Source organism: Harmonia axyridis, chromosome 7, assembly GCF_914767665.1.
Source record: "Harmonia axyridis chromosome 7, icHarAxyr1.1, whole genome shotgun sequence".
Classification (NCBI taxonomy): domain Eukaryota; kingdom Metazoa; phylum Arthropoda; class Insecta; order Coleoptera; family Coccinellidae; genus Harmonia; species Harmonia axyridis.
The window spans coordinates 1,784,971-1,804,895 of NC_059507.1; the positions used below are offsets into that span (position 1 = coordinate 1,784,971).

The following is a 19,925-nucleotide window of genomic DNA, read 5'->3' on the forward strand; positions in this document are numbered from 1 at the left end:
GCTACGTCAACAAACGAAACTGCCGCATTTGGAGTGAAGCTGATCCTCAATTGTATGTCGAAACACCGTTACATCCTGAAAAACTGACTGTTTGGTGCGCTTTATGGGCTGGTGGAATCATTGGTCCGTACTTCTTCAAAAACGATGATGGCCAGAACGTTACAGTCAATGATGATCGGTATAGAGCCATGATTACTAACTTTTTCATTCCTGAATTGAACAACCATGATGTCCAGGAGCTGTGGTTCCAACAAGACGGCGCAACATGTCACACAGCTCGTGCCACAATCGATTTATTGAAAGACACGTTTGGTGACCGCCTAATTTCACGTTTTGGACCTGTGAATTGGCCTCCAAGATCTTGTGATTTAACACAGCTAAACTACTTTCTGTGGGGCTATGTAAGGTCATTGGTCTATGCGGATAAGCCACAAACCCTTGACCATTTGGAAGACAACATTCGCCGTGTTATTGCCGATGGTGAACCACTCTGTCACATATCGATACAAAAATTACTGTTTATTCAGCTCAAACAGCTCCACGGGTATCACGGCTTGACTTGATATTCAAGCTACTTTACTTGATATTCAGGCCACTTGACTTGAAATCAACTTAAGTTCGAGTCAGGTAGTAGATTTTCAATGTTAAGTCAAGTAGTTAATAAATAAAAACTCGACTTTAAAGCACTACTACTTGACTTGAACTTGAGTTGATTTCAAGTCAAGTAGCTTGAATATCAAGTGAAGCTTTGAATTTCTACAAACAGCGTTCGTCCATTTCGAGCAAAAGTTCATCATGGACAAATGTTCAGGCAAAATAGTGAAAACACTGCCTTCTGATATCTTAAACTCCACTACTATTTCACGCAACTTTGAAGCTGATGACATCAAAACATAAAAAATTCGAGAAGAATGTTGAAATATAATTCGTAGGTATATGTTCGTTCATGCCAAATTCAAGAAGTGATGTTTCCAAAAGCTCCTGACGTCATATCACAGCTTTTTTCGAATTTTCTCACCTAGTACTGTTATGAACGGATCAATAGTCGAGCCATACCTTCAAGCTGCGAATGTGAATGAATTTGCATTTAAATTCCAAGATATGATTTTTTTTTTATTACAGCTGCATTCCAAATAATTATTCATAATCAGGCTTTAACATCTTCGATTCCATCATTCTAGCCACGGCTGTGTTGAGTTGTTTGATGCAAATGAGCAAATTCACAGGCGTTTACATTTGAATTAAATTGGCTCATTAAGCTCTATTCCTTTAACAGGAAAACTATTAAATTTGATACTGCAAGGCAATTATAGCGAAATGTTAATCGCGTGATAAATTGCATATTTTCCGTTCATTTGATAGTAACTAGCATCACAAAACCAATCTACAAATTAGCTCAATATTCTCTTCAAATAAACTAGCACCCGATATTATAAGCAGAGCCGTAGTGAGAACATTCAATATGTTGTTTTGGTGTATGGAGTTTTATACTTTAAATTTTGATCCGATATCGATGAAAAAAACTCAAAAGTTTCCTCGGGTTCAACTTGTCCTACTTGTTAAAACTGCGAAAAAATCTATTCAATAGTTTCGGACAAGAAAAAATGAGAAAAAAAACAGGCTTATTGCCTGTTTTTCTTTTCTTGTATGTATATTCTATATAATATACCCACAACATTGGTAATTATAACATTCCAAGATGGTCAAAAGCATTCCAAAAACCTATTATTGGAAATATTACTCGTTTATTATTGAAACCGAAATTTTTTCCAATAAAAAATGTGTAGTTTTTTTTTATTATACTTTTGAATGTCCAAAGTTACAGTTTTCTAACAGAATACCATATCGATATCAAAAAATTACAATCTGGCGTGAATATGCATACCTATAATTCGAACATAAAGCTTTTTTAGCTTTAATGAAAAAGAGCTGCTTTATATTCTTGTTAAATAAATTACTATTATTGACATTGAATCAACACAATTCGACTATTGTTCAAATCATTCTATTCAATTTACCATATAGCAATCATTTCCAATATTTGAATTTCTGAATAATTAATTTCCTGTTTGAATGAGTACACTACATTCATTTCTAGATTAATTAAAAATTCCACGAGACTTTTGTTGTCGAATGGTTAATTGAATTTGATCGTTTTATTTGCTTTATAATATGAGGGGCGATTTCGAAGTTGAATAGTTTTTTGACAGGATTTAATCAAAATGAACTCGTCATCACCGTATTTTCGATTTTCATGTTCATGAATTATCCTTCTCAATAAATTCATGAACAAACAGTATTAATTGAGGCAAATAGAAAAATACAGCCAGTACAGCAAAAATCCCCTTCCTTTCAGAGAAAATTTATTTTTTACCATAAGAACTTATTGATTGGGTTTCTAGACTAAAGCATGGAATATTTTGTTGAAACTTGAATGGATAGGGTTGAGACTGTCACCGACGAAAAAATCAAAAAGCTCACAAAATAATTTTGAATGACCGTAAAGTGAAATGATAGCAGACATTGTGAAGACATCATCTGAACGTGTACATCATATCATTCACGAATATTTGTACATGAGAAAGCTGTGTGCAAAATGGGTGCCGCGCTAGCTCACAAGCGATCAAAAGCAACAACGTGTTAATGATTCTGAGCAGTGTTTGAAGCTGTTTGAGTGCAATAAACCTGAATTTTTGCGTCGAAATGTGACAATGTCAGCTTAGTGTACTGCACACGATGAACCGAATCCGAAGCGAGGAAAAACACAACATTCAGCAGGCAAGGTTATGGCATCAGGATTCTGGGATGCGCAAGGTATAATATTCATTGATTACCTCCAAAAGGGCAAGACCATCAACAGCGATTATTATATAGCATTATTGTATCGTTTAAAGGATGAAATCATTAAAAAACGGACCTATTTGAAGAAAAAAAGGTGCTTTTTCATCAAGATAATGAGCCGTGCTACAAATCAATGAAAACAATGACAAAATTGCATGAATTGGGCTTCGAATTGCTTCTGCATCCACCGTATTCGCCAGATCTGGCCCCCAGCGTCTTTTTCCTGTTCTCAGAGCTCAAAAGAATACTCGCTGGAGAGAAATTTAGCGCCAATGAAGAAGTAATCGCCGAATCTGAGGCCTGTTCTGAAGGGAAAGGAAAATCGTACTGCAAAATTGGTATCGAAAAGTTGTAAGATCGCTATAATCGCTGTATCGCCCTCGAAGGCAACTATGATGAATAATAAACATGAATTTTGTCAAAAAATGTGTTTTACTATGGTAGACCAGGGACTTTTCAATCGGCCTGTTAGTTACAAATATCCATTACACCATTGCATTGTAAAGCACCGAGATTGGTTCTTATTATTAATTGGACATTGAAACCGGTTGTTTCATTGGTGGATTCTGAAGGCCTGAAATGAAATGAATAATTATAGCACCTACATAATCACGTGTCGAATTATATCCTCGGGTTTCGGAGGCCATGTTATATTTTATTTTGATGAATTTGCTCACAGCAATTTTACCAATTACAAAAGGCATTCCTCACATTAATTACCTCTTTAATTCTGTAATAAGGCTAGGCATAAAATGAGGTTTTTCCAGATGGAAACAAAGACCATAAATTATTGAGATCTTATCTCGATTTGGCGTTTTGGTAACACAATAATATCCAAGAAAGTTCAAAAACTCTCTAGCATGTTCAGAGTACAATCTACCAAATCTTTCACCATATCTGGGCCACTTTTGCCGTAAATTTGGGGGTTGTGGTTTAGTCATCACAGAAAGGTATGTGCATGATTCTGTTGGATAAAATTAACCAATTTTGTTGAGCAGTTGGAAATGTAACTTTGACTTTGACTAGCCACTATGGAAAGTGTTTCCCAATTGAGTTCCAATTTTGTGCATCTTTATCACTTACTATTTGATAAAGCCACGTTACTCTAAATCTTTAAGTGTTCATTTTACTTGAATCTAGGGATTCATCAAGCCAATGAGCTTGACATTTTAACCAAATACTTGACTTGAAAATCAAGCTCGTGAAAAATTACATTGAGCTTAGCTTGACTTGATTTTAGATATTTATTGCTCGACTTGATATCAAGCTACTTGATATTACTTGAGCTTGATATGCAAGCGTCGCACGGCATATATTTCTGCGATCTCGTGCGCACTTAGACTAAATAAGAGGATTCCTCGAGCGCCGAGAGACTGAATCATTCGCCAGTGTGACTTTATTAGTAGTTTTCTCACATTTCTATGAAATCTATTGGTAGATTGTGGTAGTTTCAGTATCTTTCCATACTTGGCCAATGTGGTCAAGGAGTTTTTATCAACGCCTGCATCTTCAGCTCCTGTTGAAAGACAACTGTCCAGAGTTGCACTTACAGTTACAAAAACCCGCAATAGATTAGGCAACAAATCTATAAGATGCCTCATGTGTCTCAAATCCTGGATGGAAAATTATGAAATCAAACTAAGCCTGTAGAATTCTCAATATTAAGAATTATTATATATTATTTTGTTATGATTTATAGTGATTTAAGTTATGTTTCTTGAAATCAAGTCAAGCTCAAGCCAAGTAGCTTGAAAATGAAGCCAAGCCGTGAATCCCTACTTGAACCTATTTACAGAAACTATGGCGTAAGTCTTGCATTTATTAGTGAGGAAGTGTCGACACCAAACAATTATATGCATCTTGCATTTGCATAGAATCAAGTATTCATAACTAATGTTACATTATAGCGATGCACAATTTCGTTCACATTGAACCAAGTTGTTGTTTCTGGGTCGACAGAAATGGGATAGAGTGAAATGGAGTAATTAAAACGATGATATCGATAGATTGCAATCTCGGACAAGGAGTATGAGCATTTCAAAAGACAAATATTTCCCACGGAATGGAAGTGACTGCCGAAATTAATAATTCCAGATACCACAGGGATTAATCCGTCAATTCAATGCAGTCATTGTCAACGTGCTCATGACAGAAACCTCATTTAATTAAAATTTTCTTATAATTCTGGTCGCTTCATCGCCACAATGAATACAAAACCCCTTCCTTCCTTTTCATTTTAAGTTTTTCTATCCGAACAGGGGCGAGTTAGCCCGAGTTGCTACCTACAATAACATTGTTGAAATAAATTTTTTTTTTGCGATATATGTGATGGAGTTTTTGTGGGAATGCTTTAATTTCGTAGGAATAGTAAAAAGTTAGTTATTTTTAGGCTGATATATGGATTTTTAGAATAACAAACGCGCTGAGTTATTGTCCGAGTTGAGTTTCTTTTGGTATATTATTCCCAATCCTACCGAAAAGGAGAACAAATTTCAAATCTCCCTGAAATTTTCATAGTTTACGTTTTGGAATGTGAAGTAATCAAAATCGGAAAAAAATCGTATATTAGGCCAATTGAAAAGTCCTCGGTCTGATGCACAGATGGTGGTGCTAGTCAGATGTTTTTTCCCAGCAGGAATAAAAAAAGATGAGATTATCAGATTTTGAATGTATTGGCTCCATTCTGAAATCAGTTGTTCTCGATCAATTCTAGTGATCAATAGTTTTTCTTTCGTTTGATTTTCTACACTCGATCGCTATGCAACGCGAAACACGCAATTTGACCCAAGAGGAATGTGCCCAAGCGGTAGTTTTGCGAGAAGAAGGGTGGACATACACAAGAATTGCAGAAAGGTTTGGAGTTTCCCATACAAGTGTGTCCAGAATGTTGCAGCAATTCAGGGAGACAGGTATGAATGTCCGAAGACCAGGACAGGGTAGACCACGGGTAACAACTGCCATTCAAGAACGTTACTTGAGAGTTTCTTCGTTGAGACAACGGTTTGCAACCGCTCGCCTCCTTCAAAATCAGCTTGAGCAAACTCATGGGGTGCAAATTAGCACTCAGACAATAAGAAATCGCCTCAGAGAATATGATTTAAGGCCTCGAGTCACGGCAAAAGGCCCAGCTCTTACCCCAGCCCATCGAAGGGCGCGTTTGGATTTTGCGAGAGAGCATATCCATTGGGAAGAGGCTGATTGGGAAAGAGTTCTCTTCACAGATGAGTCTAGATTCTGCCTCTACCATTGTGATCGACGTTCCCTTGTATACAGACGTCCACATGAAAGATATGCTCAGTGCAATTTCCTGAATACTATTGATGGAATATCTTTGACTGCTCGCACAGACCTAGTGGTCGTTGATAATGGGGATATGAATGCTGAAAGGTATATAAGGAACATTCTTGAAGAGCATGTAGTGCCATTTGCCCCATACATTGGTGAAAAGTTCATTTTTATGGACGATAATGTCAGACCCCATCGTGCGCGCATCGTTCAGGAGTACCTTGAGAAGTTGAAGTCTCTCGAATGGAATGGCCAGCAAGAAGTCCAGATCTCAATCCGATTGAGCAGGTTTGGGACAACCTCGATAGAAGACTGAGAAGTTCAGAAAATCATTCAGCCACTCTTAATGACTTAGGAATCCAACTCAGAGAAATCTGGGAAGGATTAGATCAGATCATTTTAAGATCCCTCATTTTGAGTATGAACCGTCGTTGCCGAGCTGTAATTAACGCAAGGGGTGGAAATACCAAGTATTAAATCACTTATCAGCATTCCAGTCTTTTGAAAATTGCTTATTTCTTTTCTTTCACATAAGATTCGGTGAAATCCTGAATTTTTCTTTCATTTAATGTGTCTTGTTTCGTTCCCGAGAGAACATAAAAAATAAGTTATAAAGTCAATGAAGAGTTAACTTTCATTGAAATTGAGATTTTTTTGCGCAGTGTATGTATACGTCAGGTACATGAGAAATAGAATCAGAAAAATTTTCGAAAGATTCTGCGGAAGCCAGCCCTGAAGCAGAGCCCGAGGAAACCATAGTATTGGATTCAGTAATTAATCACATTCTCCTGAGTCTTGACATTTCATTAGCCCTTCTTTCCGTACGCAATTTAATTAACATTTGAGACGTTAAATTTTTAATAATCAAATTGAATTTCCAGAGCGCGATTAAGGTTGTTTTTCCGTCAGTCAGTGTGCGCAAGGCGAACGAACGGTCGTCTTAGTTTACTACATAATTTTCTTCGGGTGCGCGAGCTGATTTTAATTAAGGTTTTTGAAACGGAAAATTTCTACTTTTTTAATTAATGGTCGGAAATTGGATTTGTTATTACTCAAGCTCATTCTATACGGGGGGGATTTCGGACCAGTGGCTCCCGTCTAGAAGTCGTTGAGGGTTCCGAGCGGCGGTCTATTAGATTTAAGGATGTTCTAGAAAAATGGTCCAAGTATTATTTGAATTGGGAGATTTTCTTTTGGAAATTATGCGTAATAGTAATTTACGTAACAAGTCCGGAAAATAGGGTTTTTTTGGACGAATAGACAAAATTCCAGGACGAGCGTAAGCGAGTCCTGGAAGTCTGTGAGTCCAAAAAAACCATTTTCGGGCGTGTTGCGTACAATATTTTTTCGGCAACCATGTAAAATAACACTATCGCTGCTGCTTTCCATATTTTATTGCGATTGCGATACAAAAACATGCAAATTTTTGACAACTAATTTCATATGAATTGTCAGCCGTTATCTCGGTTGTTATGGATTCTATGATTCTTTTCCGGCCTAGTCCGGGAAGTACGTACTTTCCGGACTAGGCCGGGAAATGCTACTTTCTCAGAGAAAAAGCGTCCGGGAAGTGAGCACTTCCCGGACGGTTGCCGAAAAAATAAATTTTCTTCCTCCAATAGATAAACTAGGAGGAAACTGTGAATTCAGCGAATATACACTGCGCAAAAGAATTAACGCACATTATGGAAATCTCAAATTTATTCTACAACTGAAGGAGTTGTCAATGATAATTATTTTTATCAGCATTATGCATGCATATGTTATCCACTTTCAACATTTTTCTTCAATACAGATGTTTTTTCCCAGCAGGAATAAAAAAAGATGAGATTATCACATTTTGAATGTATTGGCTCCATTCTGAAATCAGTTGTTCTCGATCAATTCTAGTGATCAATAGTTTTTCTTTCGTTTGATTTACTACACTCGATCGTTATGCAACGCGAAACACGCAATTTGGCCCAAGAGGAATGTGCCCAAACGGTAGTTTTGCGAAAAGAAGGGTGGACATACACAAGAATTGCAGAAAGGTTTGGAGTTTCCCATACAAGTGTGTCCAGAATGTTGCAGCAATTCAGGGAGACATGTATGAATGTCCGAAGACCAGGACAGGGTAGACCACCGGTAACAACTGCCATTCAAGAACGTTACTTGAGAGTTTCTTCGTTGAGACGAAGGTTTGCAACCGCTCGCCTCCTTCAAAATCAGCTTGAGCAAACTCATGGGGTGCAAATTAGCACTCAGACAATAAGAAATCGCCTCAGAGAATATGATTTAAGGCCTCGTGTCGCGGCAAGAGGCCCAGCTCTTACCCCAGCCCATCGAAGGGCGCGTTTGGATTTTGCGAGAGAGCATATCCATTGGGAAGAGGCTGATTGGAAAAGAGACGTTCCCTTGTATACAGACGTCCACATTAAAGATATGCTCAGTGCACTCTTTCCCAATCAGCCTCTTCCCAATGGATATGCTTTCTCGCAAAATCCAAACGCGCCCTTCGATGGGCTGGGGTAAGAGCTGGAAGGAATTTCTGGAAACTTGGACAACCCTTGTATAACCGAAACATTCTGGCTTCCTCCAAGTGACTTTGGATAAATTATAACAGACAAGGCTCCAAACGATGTGGTCGGTTTTGTTAACAGTATCGACGGCCTCCCTGGGTTCGTATGAATAGATAGGGTTAAGAACGAAATATCCATGTGGTCACAGTTTCTAAAGAGCCGTAGCTACCCCAATTCAATAATAATAACATCCAAAATCAAACCCTGTCCACGAATAAAAACCAATGGATAAAAATAAACGGAAAACCACGTCAGATTGCGATCTAGCCGGGAAGTCCGAACTTGCCAAGGCAGAAAATTAAACAAGTAAATCTCGAAGAAGGTTGCGTGTGACTTAGAAATGGTCGACTTAATTTAATTGATTCCTTGCCCCCGCTTTGCCCAACTGAAACAACCCTCTAAGTTTCCAAATAACTGGAGTAATTTTCGCGAGTGATATTATGGTCGGGGCCTCCATATTGATACAAGTTTTTCAATTAATTATTTTTCATTGCTCGCCTAGGCGCGATAAATCGTGCTGGGATTGGTCCTCCTCATTCTTGGAACGAACGAGTGCAGCCATTACGGATTGCTACTTAACCTAATTAAGAAAGTAATGAAAATTTTCGGGGCTTATCTGACGTATCGGACATAAATATCGTCAGTGCCGTTGTCGGGAGTCAGATTGATGTAAAGGGTTTTCTAATAGGAATAATATACAATTTGAAATGTTATAATTATAACTTATTGTATGAAAAAACCGAAAATATCAACTTTTTATAATGAAAACTTAAATTAAATCACTATAAATTATAACAAAATAAAGCATATTAGAGAATATAATAAAGAAATTAAGTTTCTTAATATTGAGAAACCTCCAGGCTTTTTTTGATTTCATGATTTTCCATCCAGGGTCTAAGACACATGAGGCATTTTGTATATTTGTCCCCTAACCTATTGCGGTTTTTTGTAATTGTAAGAGCAGCTCTGGAAAATTGTCTTTCAACAGAAGCTGAAGATGCGTTGATTAAAAATTCTTGGCCGTTTTGGCCATGTTTGGAAAGATATTTCTGAAACTAGCAAAATCTACCAATAGATTTCATAGAAATGTGAGAAAGCTACTAATAAAGTCACACTGGCGAATGCTTTAGTCTCCCGGCGCTCGGGGAATCCCCTTATTTAGTCTAAGTATGCACGATATTGCAGAAATATAATTCGTGCGACGCTTGCATATCAAGCTGAAGTAATATCAAGTAGCTTGATGTCAAGTCAAGCAATAAATATCTGAAATCAAGTCAAGTCAAGCTAAAGTATGTAATTTTTCACGAGCTTGATTTTCAAGTCAAGTAGTCGGTTAAAATGTCAAGCTACTTGGTTTAATGAATTCCTAGCTACGTGCCACACCAGCAACGAAACAATCGCAATTTGCAATTATATCCTGGTGGTGTTATTTCTCGAAGATATGATCACAACAGGCCACCGAGACCTTGTAATTTAACACCGAAGACGAAATTTGTCAAGGCATCGAGGATATATAGGGTTTGTTTTTTTTTCGAGGTATATAATTTTAAGTTGGTATTACTGTTCAAGATGGCGACCGATTCAACAGCTGTCAAGTGATTTATTTTCAGTTTGGTTTGGCAATTCATCACTAATAGACTCACGCCTGAACAACGCTTGCAAATAGTGCAATTTTATTTCGAAAATAATGGTTCTGTGCGGAATACGTATCACGCACTACGTCCATTTTATTTTGTTTAGCGATGAAGCGCACTTCTGGTTGAATGGCTACGTCAACAAACAAAACTGCCGCATTTGGAGTGACGCTAATCCTCAAGTGTATGTCTAAACACCGTTACACCCAGAAAAACTAATTGTTTGGTGCGCTTTATGGGCTGGTGGAATCATTGGTCCGTACTTCTTCAAAAACGATGATGGCCAGACGTTACAGTCAATGGTGATCGGTATAGAGCAATGATTACTAACTTTTTCATTCCTGAATTGAACAATCATGATGTCCAGGAGCTGTGGTTCCAACAAGACGGCGCAACATGTCACACAGCTCGTGCCACAATCGATTTATTGAAAGACACGTTTGGTGACCGCCTAATTTCACGTTTTGGACCTGTGAATTGGCCTCCAAGATCTTGTGATTTAACACCGCTAGACTACTTTCTGTGGGGCTATGTGAAGTCATTAGTCTATGCGGATAAGCCACAAACCCTTGAGCATTTGAAAGACAACATTCGCCGTGTTATTGCCGATATACGGCCACAAATGTTGGAACAAGTCATCGAAAATTGGACGTCCAGATTGGACTACATCCGAGCCAGCCGTGGCGGTCATATGCCAGAAATCATATTTAAAATGTAATGCCACAAGATTATCTTGCGGATAAATAAAATTCATGTCAATCGAATATTCCATCGTTGTTTAATTGCAATTCAAAGTTCTATAGCTCTCAAAAAAACACCCTTCAGTTATTCTCGAAAATGCTGAAATTGTTAAAAAACTTTCGGGTCCCTCTAGCCTCAAGTGAGTGGTATCTTCGCCCCTGTCGCTCCTACACCTAACACCATCTCGCCAAATCTCATTTTCCACCCTAACGTCACAACAAACAATCTCCATTCGATTTTTAAATTATACATACCGAATTCCATCGAAGCCATCATCAATTCCAGAGACGTCTACTCGATCCAAGATCGAAATTCATCAGCGAGGCCGAGAATCAGAAACAACAGGCTTCTCTCGTTTCGCATCCACGTCCTCGTCCTCGAGGAGAAAGGGTTCCGTTCCGTAAAGAGAATCATTAACCTCCGACAGAGAGAAAATAGAGGCAGCGGAATGATTCCCGAAGTGGCTTTCAATCTAATCTAATCTCTCTTCAGCCAACGAGGCGAGCCGGGACATAAACAGAAGGAGGCCGATAGGGAGCCAATTTTCGGAGGGTAATTTGTCGGATGTTTGCGGATTAAATTTTTTCACAAAAACCGAAAACGGTTTAACGGGGCAATAAAGGACGAATCGCGGAGAGGGCGTCGTGAGGTGCACCACACATGAGCACACGGGGTTCGCAAGCCAGTGGCGTGGATTCGTCTACAGGTCACGGGCGAATTGTGAATTGAAATGACGTCACTGATGACGTATGCTTGATGCCAACTTGTAAGATTTGTATAATGAAGGGTGTTTTTTTTAGAGCTATAGAACTTTAAATTGCAATAAAACAACGATGGATTATTCGATTGACATGAATTTCAGTTATCCGCAAGATAATCTTGTGGTATTACATTTTAAATATGATTTCTGGCATATGACCGCCGCGGCTGGCTCGGATGTAGTCCAATCTGGACGTCCAATTTTCGATTACTTTTTCCAACATTTGGGGCCGTATATCGGCAATAACAAGGCGAATGTTGTCTTCCAAATGATCAAGGGTTTGTGGCTTATCCGCATAGACCAATGATTTTACATAGCCCCACAGAAAGTAGTCTAGCGGTGTTAAATCACAAGATCTTGGAGGCCAATTCACAGGTCCAAAACGTGAAATTAGGCGGTCACCAAACGTGTCTTTCAATAAATCGATTGTGGCACGAGCTGTGTGACATTTTGGGCCGTCTTGTTGGAACCACAGCTCCTGGACATCATGGTTGTTCAATTCAGGAATGAAAAAGTTAGTAATCATGGCTCTATACCGATCACCATTGACTGTAACGTTCTGGCCATCATCGTATTTGAAGAAGTACGGACCAATGATTCCACCAGCCCATAAAGCGCACCAAACAGTCAGTTTTTCTGGATGCAACGGTGTTTCGACATACACTTGAGGATTAGCTTCACTCCAAATGCGGCAGTTTTGTTTGTTGACGTAGCCATTCAACCAGAAGTGCGCTTCATCGCTAAACAAAATAAAATGGACGTAGTACGCGATACGTATTCCGCACAGAACCATTATTTTAGAAATAAAATTGAACTATTTGCAAGCGTTGTTCAGGCGTGAGTCTATTCATGATGAATTGTCAAACCAAACTGAGAATAAATCACTTGACAGCTGTTAAATCGGTCGCCATCTCGAACAGTAATGCCAACTAAAAGTTATATACCTCGAAAAAAAACACCCTATATATGTCAGTGGACTGGTCTTAGCTATGAGGAAAGCGGAATTTGCCATGTCGTTATCCAACCTCTTTTACTGCAGAGGACACACTAAGAAGAATAGATTCAGGGTGCAAAAAAGTAACGCACCAAGCCCACATTTCAACAATTTCAAAAATGCAATTCAAAAACTAATAGCACCTAATTTTTAAATCCCAATTTAGGGACAAATAATATCCCCATTATACGAAAATACTATTATTTCATGACAAGAGAATTTCGTTCAACGATAATATAATACTGAACGACAAACTGAAGCGAATATTTGACTTCATTGAAAGCACCATTCACATTTAATTCATTAAAATAACTCATCTCGTAATGTTGATCAATAGATGAATTGTAGTTGCATAAACATTTGCGTAATTCATTAGAAGCATATCCGCCACCATTTTGATGTTTAATGGTTACCATGTTTCACAAAATATACCTATGCAACTGAATATACTGTACTAGTTTGGGTTTCATTGGATGCTATAAGTGAAATTGCCTCTTCAAATGAAGTATGAGACTTTATCAAATTAGGAATACTTTCAATATTAGATGACTTCAGATTATTCTTGAAGCAAGACCTCTTAGACTCCATATTATTGTACTTAGTTATGTTTAAATTGTGAGTTTGGTAATCCACAACCAACTTTCTAAAGACTACTACAGAATTCCGAATATGACTGCTTTTTGATGAAAGAAAATGTTGTGCTAATAAAGCAATCAGTTCATAAATGTTAATCTCGGGAAAGGGAGTCCACAAACCCAGCTCTCAAGAATAATACCATCAAATGGTACACAGATGGTTCTAAAGCCACGAAGGGAACTGGAGCATCAAATGCTGACTATGGTTGGGACGTTGTCCAACTGTCTTTTAGGCAGAGATACTTGCAATCAAAAGATGTGTGGAGATAAACCTGATAAGAAACTATCAGAAATGTTACAAAGCGATCCATTCTGACAATCAGACTGCAAACAGAGCATTAAGCTCACATATCATCGATTCTAAGATGGTATTGGAGTACCGAAGGGAACTCAATGAAATAGGAAAGAATTACAAGGTTTGTTAAGTCTGATGTCTTGGTCATTTGGGAATAAAAGGAAATGAAAAGGCAAATATACTTGCCAGACAAGAAACACAAACTCCTTCCATTGTCCCAGAACCTTTCTGTGGTGAAGGTAACTGCACCTATAAGAAAGAGTTTCAGGAGAAGGAAAAAACCGAAAGAAGAATCGATCTTTCTTCAGAAGAGGTATTGAGCAGTTAGAGAAGTGTTGGACAACATGTATCATGAAGGTGATTAAGTTGATGAATAAAGTCAAAGTTTAAAACATAATATGTTTCACTGGTTAGGTCCGGGGCTTATCAGTTTGTTGTACCTACTATTTGACACATTGCATATTATAAAATAATTTTATCGAATCAAGATTTCTCTTCAAGTTCAGTTCTTCCCTATGGAAAGGCCTGTTTTGGTGGCGATCTTTTCAGTAGCGTATAATGTCGAGGGGCCGGATATCGAATTTTAGCGTCGCTAATATCAAATACCAAACCATTGTCATCTGTTCGGACGTCCATGCAGGAGGCAAGCAATGAAGACGGTATGTGTTGCCCATTCGCCATAAAAGTCAGGGTCGGATAAGGTAATATAAAATTCTAATATAAACGGGCTGCCTGGCCGGATACAATCTGAAAATACATCGTGTGGTGTGGCGGCGTCGTCGTCGTCGGCGGCGTCGGTAAACTGGGAGGCCGTCAGCGTAATCGATGCGGTGGCAGTTTATTCAAAGTGGGGAACGCAGGTTGACTTTGCGCCAAACCAATTTATAAAAGTTGATAACGTGAAACATTGTGAAACTTTTTCCAATCATGCTGAGTAATCCACCTCGCGTCTGCTTCCCGGTTTTTCTTTACACGTGATGCGGCCAATGAAGATCGAATTCGGTTTCGAGTTTTATTGTGAACTTATTTCGTAGACAATTATTTTTTTCCTTTTTTTTTTTTTTGAAGGGGGAAGATTCGACACGAACGGTTCGATCTCTCGAACGGTATGCGCTTTTCACACGTTGATTTAGTTTGCTTAAGTTATCACGTGGTATGAAAGGACGTGATTTTGAAGGTAGAATCTATACGACGTATTCGGACTCCGATTCATAATACTAAAGGGTGTTTTTTTTTCAGAGCTATAGAACTTTAAATTGCAATAAAACAACGATGGATTATTCGATTGACATGAATTTTATTTATCCGCAAGATAATCTTGTGGCATTACATTTTAAATATGATTTCTGGCATATGACCGCCACGGCTGGCTCGGATGTAGTCCAATCTGGACGTCCGATTTTTGATGACTTTTTCCAACATTTGTGGCCGTATATCGGCAATAACACGGCGAATGTTGTCTTCCAAATGGTCAAGGGTTTGTGGCTTATCCGCATAGACCAATGACTTTACATAGCCCCACAGAAAGTAGTCTAGCGGTGTTAAATCACAAGATCTTGGAGGCCAATTCACAGGTCCAAAACGTGAAATTAGGCGGCCACCAAACGTGTCTTTCAATAAATCGATTGTGGCACGAGCTGTGTGACATGTTGCGCCGTCTTGTTGGAACCACGCCTCCTGGACATCATGGTTGTTCAATTCAGGAATGAAACAGTTAGTAATCATGGCTCTATACCGATCACCATTGACTGTAACGTTCTGGCCATCATCGTTTTTGAAGAAGTACGGACCAATGATTCCACCAGCCCATAAAGCGCACCAAACAGTCAGTTTTTCTGGATGTAACGGTGTTTCGACATACACTTGAGGATTAGCTTCACTCCAAAAGCGGTAGTTTTGTTTGTTGACGTAGCCATTCAACCAGAAGTGCGCTTCATCGCTCAACAAAATAAAATGGACATAGTGCGCGATACGTATTCCGCACAGAACCATTATTTTCGAAATCGAATTGCACTATTGGCAAGCGTTGTTCAGGCGTGAGTCTATTTATGATGAATTGCCAAACCAAACTGAGAATAAATCACTTGACAGCTGTTAAATCGGTCGCCATCTTGAACAGTAATGCCAACTTAAAGTTATATACCTCGAAAAAAAACATCCGTTACAACTCATATTATAAAAAACTATCACCAATGCGATATAAAATTCCACGTAAACAAACCTTCGATTTATTATACTCTCTGAAAGCGAAAATTCTTCCTGATAAAATGGCAACAGTGGTAGACTTTTCGAAGGACAACAGAGGGAGGATTGAGAGCGTACCCTCCCTATGAAGCCGGTATAAAATCTCATATATAAGAAACGATAATAAATCTTCTGTTTGAGGATATTGTTCGAGGCACGTGACATGTCCCGTACAAGATGATGACACGTTCATTCACTGTTGGCATTGATTTCAAAAGCTTGGAGTGTCCTGCGAAGGACACTTGGACCACGATTTGTTGCCGTCTTTTGGACGTTAAAACTCCTGAAGTCGAAAATCCTGCCATATTTCACGGTGTCTTCTTTGTTGACATTCCCACTCGAAATATTCGTCTAGTTTCAATCATAGAGTAATAAACATAGGTGGAGGAAGTATACGCAGTTTTCATATGTCCCCAACATGGTTAGGTTAGGTTGTCGGATTGTGATATATTTTCAAATCCACAATTTTACTATATCGTTATGAATGTATTTTATATCGAATGAAATATATTTATTTGAGTGATTCTCGATTGAATATGCAAATTTGAATATTTGGAATTCGATATTTTTCTTAATTGTCGAATTTATAATAAGCAGAATATTTATTATTTTCTGTATCTAAAGGGTGTTTTTTCTTAAGAGCTATAGAACTTTAAATTGCAATAAAACAACGATGGATTATTCGATTGACATGAATTTTATTTATCCGCAAGATAATCTTGTGGCATTACATTTTAAATATGATTTCTGGCATATGACCGCCACGGTTGGCTCGGATGTAGTCGGATCTGGACGCGTCTAATTTTCGATGACTTTTATCCAACATTTGTGGCCGTATATCGCCAATAACACGGCGAATGTTGTCTTCCAAATGGTCAAGGGTTTGTGGCTTATCCGCATAGACCAATGACTTTACATAGCCCCACAGAAAGTAGTCTAGCGGTGTTAAATCACAAGATCTTGGAGGCCAATTCACAGGTCCAAAACGTGAAATTAGGCGGTCACCAAACGTGTCTTTCAATAAATCGATTGTGGCACGAGCTGTGTGACATGTTGCGCCGTCTTGTTGGAACCACAGCTCCTGGACATCATGGTTGTTCAATTCAGGAATGAAAATGTAAGTAATCATGGCTCTATACCGATCACCATTGACTGTAACGTTCTGGCCATCATCGTTTTTGAAGAAGTATGGATCAATGATTCCATCAGCCCATAAAGCGCACCAAACAGTCAGTTTTTCTGGATGTAACGGTGTTTCGACATACACTTGAGGATAAGCTTCACTTCGAATGCGGCAGTTTTGTTTGTTGACGTAGCCATTCAACCAGAAGTGCGCTTCATCGCTAAACAAAATTCGCTTATGAAAATCCATTATTTAGAACCATTATTTTCGAAATAAAATTGCACTATTTGCAAGCGCTGTTCAGGCGTGAGTCTATTCATGATGAATTGCCAAAATAAATAAATCACTTGTCAGCTGTTAAATCGTTCGCCATTTTGAACAGTAATGCCAACATAAAGTTATATACCTCGAAAAAAAACACCCGATACAACATACGAAAAATACGTTATTGAAAAAAGTTTCCATTCGAAATTGTTGATTCAATGATTTTACTTGTTAGGACAAGTGGAGAAGGCTACGTCCTTTCATTCACATCATTAAAAGTTTAACGAGTGTTGTCCTAATTAGGCATCTAGCAAAACACCAGATGAGATAACACAAAATGCTGAAAGATGGACCGAAATACGTGGAAGATTCCATCTTTAATTCAATTTCATTTTGAACGATTGCGGACATACTGTAGTCCGCCCCAAATGCTGCGGGATTGGCAATATGGTCTCTCGAAATCTTTCCGATGATAGCCGGTCCAATAGATTTAGCAGTCAGCCGAAAACGAAATCATAAATATCGTGGAATATCAAATAACCAACAGATATACGTGCATCAGGGGCCAGCCGCAGTCCAGATGGGAGCACATGAAGCCGGAAGACGAAATTGAAATTGGTTTTCAAGCCGTATCTCACGGAATTCTAAACGCGATCAAATCGAGGCTAGATCGCCTAGATCGCTGTTGGATCAGCGCAGGCGGGACCCTTATCGACCTCCATTTCTGGCAGAAAATAATGAGGGATTTTAGATTTTCTGATAACTATCTCTACAAAACAGGCCAATCCAAAAGTCTTTGGTTTACCTTAGTAAAACACATTTGTTTTGACAAAATTCGATTTTATTATTCAACATTGCCTTCGAGGGCGATACTTCCATTATAGCGATCTTCCAACTCTTCGATATCATTTTTGTAGTATGATTTGTCTTTACCTTCAAAATAGCCCTCAGATTCGGTGATTACTTCTTCATTGGCGTTAAATTTCTTTTCACGAGCATTCTTTCGAGGTCAGAGAACAGGAAAAAAGTCGCTGGGGACCAGATCTGGTGAAAACGGTGGATGCAGAAGCAATTCGAAGCCCAATTCATGCAATTTTGCCATTGTTTTCATTGATTTGTGACAAGGCGCAATGTCTTGATGAAACGAGGTATATAACTTTAAGTTGGCATTACTGTTCAAGATGGCGTCCGATTTAACAGCTGTCAAGTGATTTATTCTCAGTTTGGTTTGGCAATTTATCATGAATAGACTCACGCCTGAACAACGCTTGCAAATAGTGCAATTTCATTTCGAAAATAATGGTTCTGTGCGGAATACGTATCGCGCACTACGTCCATTTTATTTTGTTTAGCGATGAAGCGCACTTCTGGTTGAATGGCTACGTCAACAAACAAAACTGCCGCATTTGGAGTGAAGCTAATCCTCAAGTGTATGTCGAAACACCGTTACATTCAGAAAAACTGACTGTTTGGTGCGCTTTATGGGCTGGTGGAATCATTGGTCCGTACTTTTTCAAAAACGATGATGGCCGGAACGTTACAGTCGGTATAGAGCCATGATTACTGACTTTTTCATTCCTGAATTGAACAACCAGGAGCTGTGGTTCCAACAAGACGGCGCAAAATGTCACACAGCTCGTGCCACAATCGACTTATTGAAAGACACATTTGGTGACCGCCTAATTTCACGTTTTGGACCTGTGAATTGGCCTCCAAGATCTTGTGATTGAACACCGCTAGACTACTTTTTGTGGGGCTATGTAAAGTCATTGGTCTATTATGCGGATAAGCCACAAACCCTTGACCATTTGGAAGACAACATTCGCCGTGTTATTGCCGATATACGGCCACAAATGTTGGAAAAAGTCATCGAAAATTGGACGTCCAGATTGGACTACATCCGAGCCAGCCGTGGCGGTCATATGCCAGAAATCATATTTAAAATGTAATGCCACACGATTACCTTGTGGATAAATAAAATTCATGTCAATCGAATAATCCATCGTTGTTTTATTGCAATTTAAAGTTCTATAACTCTAAAAAAAAACACCCTTTACCACTCCACAACACAAAAGACAGTAGTGGATAAAGAGTAGATCATTCGACTTCGAAGAGTCACTAACCCCATCTTCCGTCTAAAATCCAAATAGTCCGCATAAAGCTGTCAACGGACGACAAGCGATCATATCTCAAAACGACAGATATCATGTAGTTGTCTGGCCATAATTCACCCCGTACACTTTTATTGTCGTCATAACACGGTAATGGTGATCCGACATCCTTTGGATGTAGCTATCTTAATTAAGGGGGCACCATTAAGCAACGCCTACATGACATATCCGAAGTTGGACGATCCGGCAGAGAGAGGTATAGGATGGATTGATTGTAATTGAATTCGGTTCGTAAAGTCGAAGTGTACGTTATGATAAATGACAATTTGCGCCATCCAAAACGATGAATTATCGGATCTACGTTAACTTGTTATGTAGCCCTGTGCAAATGGACAATGTATATGCGCGTATGTTGTGCATATGGGGGCCCATTATGCGAT

The 19,925-nt window shown here is 38.8% G+C and overlaps 1 protein-coding gene across 7 annotated transcripts in view; it reads right to left on the minus strand.

Annotated features, from left to right (window-relative positions):
- The window catches only part of LOC123684395 (LIM domain only protein 3-like), a 197,809-nt gene that overhangs the window by 33,330 nt on the left and 144,554 nt on the right, over positions 1 to 19,925 (minus strand). The window contains exon 1 of one of the 7 annotated variants that reach the window (XM_045623638.1): positions 11,314 to 11,415. The exons of the other annotated variants lie outside the window; for them this stretch is intronic. Within the exon in view, the coding sequence (XP_045479594.1) occupies positions 11,314 to 11,335 (22 nt within the window). The 5' untranslated portion in view covers positions 11,336 to 11,415. Of the gene's footprint in view, positions 1 to 11,313; positions 11,416 to 19,925 lie in introns of those variants that run through there. 7 annotated transcript variants of the gene reach the window in all.